Genomic DNA, 13,524 nt, shown 5'->3' with positions numbered 1-13,524 from the left:
ATATTTATTATTACAAATATGAAAATGCTTGAAAATATTTTAATGTTATATTATTTGACGATTAAAAATATAAATGAATTGTATTTAATAAATAGACTATATTTTATACGTATGGGATTACTATTTTTTATTTAATGGATGATAATGGAATGGTTATCCCGTCTGAGCTTATGGTATATGCTGGTGGGGCACCGGTGAGGGATGATAGATGAGAATCAAAGAGCAGGTCAGTTAGCCTATCGTGATGAATTTCAGTACGATAGTTTTTCATGGGGAGGTCGACCTGATAGGGCATATTGTTAGCAATGGGTAGTCTAAATTACTAACAATCCCTCTAGTTATACTTACTCGATAATTATAAATACTCTATACAATACATACTAATTGATAATTTTTAAATTTATTTTAATTTATACGGACAATGCCATGAGAGAAATCTAATAGTTTTATTTTTTTTTGTAGGCAAAAACAATAAGTCCAAAGTGACGGTGAAGCTCTGCTCAACGTCCGAAGGTGCTCCAGGTCGCGAGCCCATCCTGACAGAAGATGAGCGGAAACAACTGATGCTCCATGCTTACAGGAAGCAGGAAGAATGGAAGAAACTCGAGCAAGATGACGACGACAACTACCTGAACTCGAAGTGGGCTGATGGGCAGAATCTGAAGAGACAGTTCCACGGATTAAATGATATCTCTTGGAAGCCAATTATAAGGAAATGAATGTATTTTTTAGTTTCTAGGTTTTCTTGCATTTTGCTTTAATACTTTTTCCGTTATAATTAATTTCTGTGAATCATGATACTTCAACCAAATTTAAACCTTAACGCCAATCATCCTGAATGACACACTTATAGCATATTTATCGTTTATATAATAATCAGGGCCGTAGCTAGACTCCGAAAAAAAAATCTGTCTAATTTTCTTGGAGCCTTTTATTTTAAGGTAGGACATTGCCCCTTAATGCCCCCCCCCCCCTTCACAGCTACGACTATGATAATAATACATTTTTATAATATCCTATTGCCTGTTATTTGAGGCCAGTGTTTCTGTTTACCGTTTATATTCACAGCAAAACTCGAGTTTTGATTACACATAGTTCATCCATCTTTTCTAGGGTCGCTCTCTTCTTTTACATATCGTCACAGTCGTAGAATACTGACGGATCTGACGAACATTACGTATAAAGATCCGTCAGTATTCTACGACTGTGACGATATATACGCTTTCTTATTAAATACCTTTAATATATTACTTATAGATACTTCTTCCTATCACATGCTGTTATATCATTTAATTAGGTTTATTAACTTTATCATCGTTTCTGTATAGAGTAAGCAGAGAGACAAAGTGGCAAAGGCCTCCATCTTTTCATTCCTTACAGTAACTGTGTAGGATTGTGTTATATTAAGATATCTGATTGTAGTTCGTTTGAATACTGAATATATATTATTCTTTATCTTAATTACATATCTGTTTTATTCATTAAACTGTTATACTATGACATAACATAAGTTTGTATTTACCAGAGGGAGACTTTGTACAAAAGTCGTTTGCTTGGGTACCTCTGTCCTATTCGTGTTTCAACCGTGAAGCAGTTGTGTTTGCATGGCTGTGTTTCGGTTTGAAGGGTGGAATATGGCGTGAATTTACTGGGTACGGAGGACTAACATCTGAGACCTCAGGAATGGCAACGCATGGGGGGTATGGGCGAAACAGTATACTCTGTTATGTCCATGTACTGCTCATGTCTATAGGCGACGGTTACCACTTTTTATCAGGTGGGCCGTCAGCTTGTTTGTCATTCTAAGTTGTATAAAAAAAAATATTTGTTAATATCAGATTGATACTTCGATATGAAATGAATCTAGAAATAATACGAGATTTGGAAATAGTTGAATGGATTTATGATAGATACTATATAGTTGGAATAGTCGTTTATAGCACTGGAAGGAGCAAATAAGCTTAATTTACATGCTAATCAAACGTCATAAAATTAAACAAATTTTTATTATTAATTATTGTAATTATTTATATTTATAATAAGTTTACTATTGTAATCTTTTGGAGGAAACAAAGAGTATCTATCTATCTATTAATCTATCTAATTAAAACTGTTATTTATTTAAAGCCTATTACACACTAAACGATTACTTGAATGACAAACGTGCATAGTATCAGATAATCATGCACGGACTTTTAGCGACTATGTAGTTTTAGACATAGCACATTTAAATAAATACACATAATGTTAATAGAGATTTGAAACATTGTCGACCCTGAAGAAACCTCTTTATCCTTTTATTGATGAACCCCATGTACTCCATTAAATCTCCCATGTATAGTCACCATTTAAATTAAAGCTTCTTTCTATCACATCTTTATATTCTAGAAATAATAGGATTTCATCGTGCCTCCGATCAAACTGTTTATAATTACTCCTCTCCATCCAAAGGTTGGCTGGAAGAGATCGATCTTTTAGCGATAAGGTTGCCCATTGTTTTTTCATTGTGATTATTTCTTGTAATTGTTTATATTTATAATAAGTTTACTATTGTAATCTTTTGGAGGAAACAATAAAGAGTATCTATCTATCTAAAAAGACATTTAATATAATAAAGGCCGTGTGACAGAACTTTTTGGCATCTGTTTAATTGCCTTAAAAATGTAGGCTGCATGCCTTAATTTAAAGTATTAATTTGCATGCCTACAAAACTAATGTTTTTTTTTTTTAAACACAGGGGACAAACGAGTATTTATATTTATAATAAGTTTACTATTGTAATCTTTTGAAGGGAACAATAAAGTGTATCTATCTATCTTATTTTTGGCAGCGACATGTTTCTAATATTGTCTTATTTTTTTTAATAACACCTGTACTTCTATTGAATATTATCGTCAAATACATATTCAATAACTTCAGAACAACAACGGGCGCGTTAATTCCGTGTCACCGCGTCCGTCAAACGAACACGACGTTATTAGCGGGGTGATCAATGGTGTCGGCACGAGAAGTCTCTCTCACAAAAACACCCACGTTTCGTTCACTACGAAAGAATATTCGAGATTAATGTTTTTAAAGGATTGTTATTTCGTTTAAGTACTTGGAGCATTCATAACGAAGCGTATTGAAGTGGATAAAAGTTAAAATTGTCTCAATAGATTAGTATTGTCAATTTTCAAAAATACGGTTCTCTTTGTCTACCCTGTAGGTGGTCTTTTTTTTATACCACTGAGGTGACAAACAAGCGTACAGCCCATCTAATGATAAACGGCTACCGTAACCTATGAACACGTGCAATACCAGGGAGTTTACACTTTGGGCTGACCCTGAAGAAACTTCTTTACCCATTTTTGAACCCCATACTGTAATCTCTTGGAAAAACCTCTACAGGCAGCTCCCTGAAGAGGTTATTCCAAGAGCTGGAATGAGTTCATTCCATAACTTGAGCGTTCGGGAGGAAAGGGATTGTTAGTAATGAGATTTAACAACCTCATTGCTAGCAATACATTCTATCAGGTCGACCTCCACGCGGTTCCCTCTGGAAACCATAGTGGTTAGTTCTTATTCAGTTAGCCATTATGGGCCAACTGACTTGCCATTATCCTCCCTGTCACCCTTCACTGGTGTTCCGCCAGCGTATACCGATAGCGCAGGCGGGGTTTTTTTTTTATGGGTGAAAATGGTATGGTAACCCCGCCTGCGCTTTCGGTATACATTAAAAGACACAACTGAGAGATGATAGATAAGAATAAAAGCAGGCCCTTTAGTGTGGCAAGCGAATTCGTCGATGGAACCGACATCGCTAGCGAGTCCGTGAGTTGGAATGAGTCATCCGGCGTTGCTATCTCATTCTGTCTCACGGACTCGCTAGCGATGTCGTTTCCATCCACGAATTCGCCTGCCATTTGTCTAGAGGGCCTGGTCAGTTGGCCTCTTGTGACGAATTCAACAAGAACTAGCCACGGTAGTTTCCAGGGTGTACCGAGTTGAAGTCGACCTCATAAGGTATCTTGCTAGCAGTGAGACTGTTAAACCCCATTACTAACAATCCCTTTCCCCCCACACTAAACTGTTTTCTAACATTAAAAACACTTTGAAATATTTTACGCCACTATCCTTTTAAAAACATTTCTTAGCAATAAACTAAGTGCTTTCGTAATTTTCTACAGTTTCTATATAAAGAGTAAGATCACAGAGTACCTTAAAGAAAACGAAGCTTCAGCTTAATAGGTGCTATTACTAGTTCATTTGGAAGTGCTCGTTAAAAGAGTGTAGGTACAAAGGATTGTATAGTTGGCCAGGTGTCTGTACACTTTAGTGCACGTCTGAGTAATGCTCACGAAGGATAGACAAGAATCGATTCATATTTATTGTTAAGACGTCGGTCTATCCACTTATTTCATTATCAATGTTGTTAAAATTAATTACTAATATTATAAAGAAACGCAGCGTAGAACGACCCCCCACTAGATGGAGTGACGATCTGAAATGCATTGCAGGGATGTGGATGGAGGTGGCTCAGGACCGTTCTTTATGGCAGTCTATGGGAGAGGCTCATGTCCAGCAGTGGACAGATAACGGCTGAAATGATGACGATGATGATTATAAAAAAAGACTTGTATTTTTGTTTGTAATCGATAAACTCAAATAATTTGTTTACAAAAAAGACATCAAATGTTGCAAAATCAGTTATATTGATTTAAAAATTACTGAATTAAAAAGCGTAACTAACCCATTAATATTTAGAGTTAAACATTTTAAATAAAAAGATTTATTTATTTATTTAATTTTGTGCAACTTAGAACGCCAAACAAATTTACTGCCCACTTGATAGAAAGTGGCAACCATCGCCTATAGACTTGAACAGTACCATGGACATAAGTATATTATGTCACCCATGATATTCCTCATGCATTGCCATTACTGAGGACACAGGTGTTATTTCTCTGTACCCTATAATTTCACTGCTATATTCCACCCTTCAAACCGAAACACAGCCATGCAAACACAACTACTTCACGGCGGAAACACGAATAGGACAGAGGTACCCAAGCAAACGACTTATGCACGAAGTTTCCTTATGGCATTAGCCCATATTTGTTTTATAGTAATCAATTTTATTTTTAATATACATATTTAATTAAATAATTATTTTAATAAACTACATAATAACCATTATCGCTTCGCAATAATTGGAAGATTAAAAATTAAACAATTCAAATATTGTGTAAATACACCTGTACGCTCTCCCATTCACCAACTGGGGTGAATCGATATTCCCAGTGTCACTGTAACATAGATTGATGGTATAATTGGATTTCACCCACATCCAATTGTGTATTGGAACGTATTGAATTGGTGTAATAAATTTGAACTGTCCACGGGAAATATAACAATTGGGAATGCAATGCAAATTGTTGTGGTTAACATTATGGGGTTGGATTTGACTAAAATGAGAATTCTATTATCAAGACAGATCCTATATGGAGTAAGTAGAGGCTACTAACTGCTAAAGTGCTTTATTTTTACACGCGAATATAACAGATAGTCTGAGACGTGCTTTTCCGTTGGCTGGTTTCGTTTGACACAGGGTACTTCAGCTAGACATCTAGATGATTTGTTTATGGATGATAATGGAATGGTAATCCCGCTTGCGTTATCGGTATACGCTGACAGGGCACCAGTGAGGGTTGATAGGTGAGGATGAAAGCAGGTCAGTTGGCCCATCGTGATGAATTTATTTAGAAATAACCTATGGATGGTTTCCAGGGGTAACCGCGGGGAGATCGACTTGCAAGAGTATACTGTATATATTGAAATGATATGAAATGAATTTATTTTGCTAGAATGCAGGTAATTTTAGATGATAGAAGTTTACATTTCTCGTGTACATTTTGCCTCTATGTCGGCGTGCAAATTTTTAACAATATAAGAAATTTATATATTTATTCTACATTATATTTCCTTCCCTTTGTCATACAATGTATTATTATTATTTATTACAATAAACGGAAAATAAAAGCCTGTACAATAGTTGTCGAAATTATTAAAATATTTTAACAAACTGTGATATTAATTGAATGTATAAGAACAGAAGTATTGCTGGCAATGGGGCCATTTCACTACTAACAACCTCATCTTCTGCCGAGAATTATGTGATAATTTATTAATACGTAAGATAGTAGTAAGGCTTATTATGTTGTTATTATTTATACTAAAAAAAAAGATAACTAACAAGATGGGGGGGGGGGGGCATTGTTAATATTGGAGAATAAGGGCTCGTGACGTATTTTAGAATCGTAGTTAGGCTTTGGTAATGTTTTTAGTGAGACGCTGCCGGCCATCGCTCGACCATTAAACATCACCAAAGACAGATAGATAGATAGATAATTTATTTACATTACTTACAGCACACAAATTACAATAAAATTACACATAATACACAGCAAAAGAGATAAAAGAATGAAAATAAAAAAGCACAAATAAAAAAAAAAAACAAAAAACAAAATATATAAACTAACAATCTCCCTTCTTTCCCTTCCTTCACGCGTGTGCCATAGTAACACAAAATGGTCACATCTCAGTTTATTGCTTTGCCCTTAAAAGAGCGAAACACTGATATTCTGCTGTGGCCAAGAGTCAGTCGCGAAACTCCTCATTAGAAATAACAATAAAGCCAAAGCCTACCTACGGTTACCAACTCGCCCATCAAACATAGCAACTGCTGACAAACCCCAGCAGTGGACAGTTAACATTATAATAATAATATGAAAATGATATAAATTTTTGTTGCCTACCTAAACCTATCTATCAACTTTGATATTTCTCATGTCTATATATTTTAAGAGAATTTTAAGAAAATTCACAGGATATTTCCGTTTGTACAAGCATCCTCATACATTATCCCATCCATCATACAAGTTATTGACTGTGAGTATAAAATTCTCTGTTTTGATTTTAAGTTAAAGAAAATACATTTAAATTCTAAAAATATTTATATATCTTTCATTATTAAGAAAAAATAATCTTCCTAAAGATAACGTATATATATATATATATATATATATATATATATATATATATATATATATATATATATATAATATATATATATATATTGATTGCGTGGTCCCGGCATAGAATGGGACAGTTCTTATATTTATATATTTTTTTTATAAGACTTAGAATGGCAAAGAAGCTGACGGCCCATCTGATGGAAAGTGGTAACCGTCGCCTATAGACATGAGCAAATACCATGGACATAACAGAGTGTACTGTTTCGCCAATGATACCTCCCATGCGTTGCCATTCCTGAGAACTTAGATGTTATTCCTCTGTACCCTGTAAATTCACGCCATATCCCAAACCGAAACACAGCCATGCAAACACAACTGCTTCACGGTAGAAACAAGAATGAGACAGAGGTACCCATTGTGTACTAAGAGGTGGTTAAGGGTTAATTTAATGGTTAAGAGAAGGCAGTGGCGGGGTGGGGAGGGAGGGGAGGCACCACTAAAGCCTAACTGAAGTTACCAACTCGCCTGCTAAGCGTGGCAACTAATGGCAAAACTCCCCTTATGGGGAAGGCTTGTATCCAGCAGTGGACAGTTACTAGCAGAAATTTTTTTTATAAAAATATGAATGTAATTTTTTTCATTGAATTTCATTAACATTACTGCTGTTACTATGGCTGAAATGATGATGAAGATGATGTTACAACTGTCACTATAGACGATAATAGATATCTGCCACACGCCACTAACCCAAGAATTCGCTGCAATACCATAATGATGCTCATTACGGATAATTTGTGTTTGGATATAACCAGTTTATACTGGTATTAGCAGGTTAAAAGCGGATTAATCGATTTAATGAGCCTTTATTAAACATTCCCGATAATTGTGTAGTCTAAATTAAAATTGCAAATTAATAGAGGAACCATGAGACTGGTAACATTTTATTTTTAAACATGCAACACGCTTTCTAAATTCAAATATGTACAAACTATGTCATTTTACTTATTATTACATATTACTATAGTCCTTAAGATACAGGTCTGGCTAAGTTTGGGGACTGATGGTAATGCAGACTTTTTTCTCGTCCAATATAAATTGTAAAAATTGAAAAAAAAAAAATTAAGTAAATGTGAACAAAGCTTTTAAAAAAATTCATTACAATTTTGTGATGTTTTGTAAATTACTTTTTCCACTTATGAATATAAAAAAAGATAATATTTCAGTATGTAAGTGGTTTACTAAATGAATCAAGATATTTAGTAGAAAAATATTAGAGGGAGCACAAAAATCGTTTGCTTGGGCACTTCTGTTCGATTCGTGTTTCTACCGTGATGCAGTTGTGTTTGCATGACTGTGTTTCGGTTTGGACGGTTTTTTTTTATGGATGATAATGGAATGGTTACCCCGCCTGCGCTATCGGTATACGCTGGCGGAGTATCAGTGAGGGATGATAGGTGAGGATGAAAGCAGGTCAGTTAGCCCATCGTGATGAATTTCACAGGAATTAACCACAATGATTTCCAGGAAGAACCACGTGGAGGTCGACCTGATAGGGTATATTGTTAGTAACGGGGGTGTTAGATCCCATTATTAACAATTTCTTCCCCCCAGTTTGGAGAGTAGGATATGGCAGTGCATTTACAGAGTAAAGAGAAATAACACCTGAGTCCTCAGGAATGGCAACGCATGGGGAGTATCATGGGCGAAACAGTATACTCTGTTACGTCTATGGTACTGCTCATATCTATAGGCGACGGTTACCACGTTCCATTAAGTGGGTCGTCAGACTGTTTGCATATTTAAAATTACAAAACAATATATTAATTCTCTTTAGATATTCGTGTAAAAAATGCAAAATAGGTAACAAACAAATGTTGTCAGAATGGATGCTTATTTCATACTGTATATCATAGATACATACAATAGTAACAATACGCCATTATGTTTGTCTACCACTGCGATATACGCGAACCAACACAAGGGATCCCAGATCACAGGTGGGTTTGACACGTGCGATGTCATTGTGGACGAGGCCTTCGATTGTTGTGCAAGTTATTGATAGAAACTTATATATACTTATATATAAATATAACAACTGCCTGTATATATACAGGTCGAAATTGTGTTCTAATCATACCTCCTTTCCATTCAAGGTTTGCTGGAAGAGAACTGAGAGAGTTAAGCTCGCCTGTTGTACATTTTTTATCAAAATAAATTACAACTATGTAATTATGTTGTCTTTGTATAAGGTATAAATAAATAAATAAATATTTTCTAAATAGCACAATATTATATTTATTTATTTTATAATGTTATTACATACTTACATTTGAATTACAATGTTTTAAAAACAAATAAAAAAAAATATTAATTTTTTTTTTTAGCTATAGCTTTTCATCATGGTGTCGCACGCTAGCTGGTGTACCTCAGGGTGGCGTCTTATCTCCATTACTTTTTTCGTTATTTATTAACACCATCACTATTCAACTTCGCTCTTCCTGCCACCTTTATGCAGATGATCTTCAAATTTACTCACACGCTCCATTTCATGAGTTAGACTCTGCGATATATTCAATAAACAAAGATCTGGCACACATTTTGAGCTGGTGTAAATCATTTGGATTAACTGTAAACCCTAATAAAACGCAGGCTATTATTATCGGGAGCCCCAACTATATTTCAAGAATTTGCCGGGAAAATCTACCTAACATAATGTTTGACGGGATATCTGTGGACTATAAAGACTTTGTAAAGGATCTCGGAATATATCTTGACAGAACGCTATCGTGGAGCACCCAAATAACAGAGATTAGTAGGAGGGTTTTTGCGATTGTGGGCTCACTCAGAAGATTACGTAATTTTTTACCTATGGCCACTAGAGTTGCGCTTGCTCACTCCCTTGTCCTTCCTGTCCTTGACTATGCTGATACCTGCTACATTGATCTCACCGAAGACCAACTTAATAAGCTTGAGCGTCTCCAAAACCTGTGTATTAGATTTATATTTGGACTTCGTAAATACGACCACATCTCTAATTTTCGCACTCAGCTCAAGTGGCTCCCAATACGTCGACGCTGAGATTGGCATATATTATCTCTTCTTTATTCCATTCTATTCAATCCTCTTACACCTCACTATCTTAAAGAGCGATTTATATTTCTCGGTGAAGTTCAGAGTCACGCTTCGCGTATCTCAAATAGTCTCCGTTTAAAAACCCCAGCACATACCTCCGTGTACTACACCAAATCCTTTTCCGTTCAGGCAGTGCGCCTATGGAACTCGCTGCCACCGTCTATACGGAGTGCTCAATCCTTGGCTTCGTTTAAACGACAAGTCAAATCACATTTTCTTTCACTGTAGTTACTCTTTTCCACTCCTTCGTAATTTTTGGACTAGATTTGTCATATTTCCTTGTGTGTGCTAAGTATGTATTTATATGTGTATGTTTATGTATTTTGTATGTATGTTATATGTGTATATGTATGTGTATGTGTATGTATATTTGTGTGTGTGTATATATGTATATATATTGTTATAGTAAGTAGTTTAATAAATTATATGTATTTGATGTTTTTGTGCATTACATGTTTTTGTATTTTATGCACGAAAATTATTAATTCACTCTTGCGCCACTTGCCCTTTTCTATCTGTTCTCCCTTAACTAAAGGTTGTCTGTAAGAGATTGCCCTAGCGATAAGACCGCCTTTTGTACCTTTATGTGTATATTTCAATCTGTATTTATGTTACTGTATTTCATTTGAATTATTCACTTGTCATTGTATATTTTTATTTATGATGCAATAAAGAGTTAAATAAATAAATTAATTAATTAAATTAAATTAACAATCAGTCATATTTATGATCCGTACACGACCCAATGTTTTTTAACACGTTGAGCGCCACGCGTATTTCTACAGCAATCCCGTTCAGGCCACGCGCGCCGCTTCGAAGCGCTGGTACTGCAGGAGCTGGTGTTTCCTATCGTAGTAGAAGGTAGTTTACGTTTGGAACGTGATTCCTATAAATTTTAAATAAATTTTCTGTAATTCCGTAAAATAGTGTAAAATTTTATAGTTCTCATGTTACACGCTGTCAGACACCGATGGCTGACGCGGCCTAAACGGAAAGTCTAGTGTCAGCCACCGATGGCTGACATGGCGCTCAACGTGTTAAATAACATTACTAACTAGGCATCGTTAATATGGATACCGATTAGATACGATTCGATTATATACATATCTAATATATAAAATTCTCGTGTCGCGGTGTTTGTTACCAAACTTCTCCGAAACGGCTTTACCGATTTTTATGAAATTTTGTGTGCATATTGGGTAGGTCTGAGAATCGTTTATGATAACAGACTTCTAACATATTCGTCATATTTTAATTAAAATATATAGATATCCCTATGTATGAATTACCCACACCTATTAGTAACTGAACTAAACTAAATCAATTTTTGTTTTACTATTGGACCTTTCCTAATCTTATTCCGTGTGTCGTAAAAGACGACTAAGAGGGCGAGGAATGGGCAGCAGTGTCCCTTTTGAAACATCTCCAAAGCCTAACTGCGGTTGCTAATCCGTCTGCCAAGCGTGGCAACTACTGGCAAACCTCCCAAGGAGAGACTTATGTTAAACAGTGGTATTTGCATGGCTGTGTTTCGGTTTGAAGGGTGGGATATGGCATGAATTTACAGGGTACAGAGGAATAACATCTGAGTCCTCAGGAATGGCAATGCATGGGGGGTATCATCGGCGAAACAGTATACTCTGTTATGTCCACGGTACTGCTCATGTCTATAGGCGACGGTTACCACTTTCCATCAGGTGGGCCGTCAGCTTGTTTGCCATTCTAAGTTGTATAAAAAAAACATTATTAATAATAACATACTATATAATCATGTTTCATTACATAAGATGAATAGACGCACGTTCTCTTTGTAAACTTTTGATTAAATTTAAACGCTCTCGGTCCCAAATAACTTACTGCAAGCATCGGTGTATGGACCCTTAGATTTACAGACCACTGATTCACTATCAGCTCTAATCCTGCCAGCTCTAAAATTGTACGTAAGTTAATTACTATACATAATACAAGAGGCTGATAAGTAGGGGATTGTAATGAGGTTTAAAGTCTCCATTGATGACAATATGGGGTGTGTATTCATACCAGGATCACTCCTATGAGGTTATCCCTGGAAAGCATTGCTTAATTCAAAGTCAAAATTCATTATGATGGACCAACTGACCTGCTTTTTAATCCTCATCTAGCATTCTTCAATAGTGTCTTACTTGTGTATGCAGGTGAGGTTGCTATTACATTATTCTTTATAAAAAAAACCCGATTTATTTTTAATTTAGAATTGTTTAGAATTAAACATTGATTATTACTATAAATATTATTGGAAGCTGGATGTACCCACATAGCATCTGTCTGTCTATCCTATTTAAGAGCTGCTCTCTTGTCGGTGGAGCTCTTGCCACTCACTACGATTTTCAGCGAGTCTCTTCACCTCTTGATACGACACGACACCAACTTTTTCCTTGATCTACCTGATGTAACTATGCCTCGGTCTCTCTCTACCCCTCCTTCCTTCTATCTTACCTTCTATTATAATGTTCATAAGTTCGTCGTGTCGTATCAAGTGTCCCAATATTTTTCCCCTTCTGACCTCAATAGTTATTACAATTTGTCTCTTTTCCTTAACCCTAAGTAGGACCTGCTCATTACTAATTCGATCTCTCAAGCAAATTTTCTGCATTCTTCTCTAGCACCATATTTCAAAGGCTCTAAGTATAGCCATTTATTTCTGAGTTAGTGTCCTCGTCTCACATCCATACAAAACCACATAACGTAAAGGTCTATAAATCCAATCTAATGTATGTATATATATAATAGATGTACATTATTTTGTGTTATCTTTACCTATCTTAATAATGAAGTACCGCGTTCGTTATTCACTGTTCATCCCAAAGGTTGACTGGTAGAGAATGCTACTAGCATTAAGTCCACCTTTTGTGCCATTTTTTTCCTTTAATCAGTAATGTATTGATAAATTCATTATAAAGGCCCAACTGACCTGTTTTATCGTCACCCATCTGTCACTAGTGTCCCCCCATTCATCATCATCATATCAGCCATTAACTGATCACTACTGAACATAGGTCATTCCATTATCATCCATTAAAAAAAAACATTCATACAAAGTCCTTAAATATAGTCCAGCCTTTAATATTCGTAAACTTCAATTCATTTCTTACCTTTTTACCATCTAAAATAGTACATCACTGCTGCGGCCAGCAACTGAGGTATTGATGGACGAACGTGCAAATGTGGGCCGAGGCGCAGCCGAGGCACAAATACGTGAGTCCATCAATGTCTAGTTGTGGCCAAGACTTGTATAGTACTTTTTTCAAACAATGCGCGGAAATCAAAAACACAATTTTGCTTTTTAAGTTCAATGACGAATAACGCACAATAATAATTTTTCACGCGCCAAAATGTT

General features: G+C 35.6%; 2 protein-coding genes across 8 annotated transcripts in view; one reads left to right on the top strand and one right to left on the bottom strand.

Annotated features, from left to right (window-relative positions):
* Nucleotides 1-2,503, top strand: part of LOC113509261 (cilia- and flagella-associated protein 298-A) — a 45,665-nt gene extending 43,162 nt beyond the window's left edge. Inside the window, exon 4 of one of the 2 annotated variants that reach the window (XM_052902091.1) lies at nt 463-2,503. In XM_052902091.1, the coding sequence (XP_052758051.1) occupies nt 463-719 (257 nt within the window). In that variant the 3' untranslated portion in view covers nt 720-2,503. The remainder of the gene's footprint in view (nt 1-462) is intronic. The other variant, XM_052902089.1, reaches the window with a different exon arrangement.
* The window catches only part of LOC113510427 (protein madd-4), a 496,544-nt gene that overhangs the window by 141,883 nt on the left and 341,137 nt on the right, over nt 1-13,524 (bottom strand). The window lies entirely within an intron of this gene.

Source organism: Galleria mellonella, unplaced genomic scaffold, assembly GCF_026898425.1.
Source record: "Galleria mellonella isolate WM207_F2 unplaced genomic scaffold, CSIRO_AGI_GalMel_v1 utg87, whole genome shotgun sequence".
Taxonomy (NCBI): Eukaryota; Metazoa; Arthropoda; class Insecta; order Lepidoptera; family Pyralidae; genus Galleria; species Galleria mellonella.
Note: the sequence above shows the minus strand (reverse complement) of the source record. Positions and strands in the feature narration are given on the sequence as shown.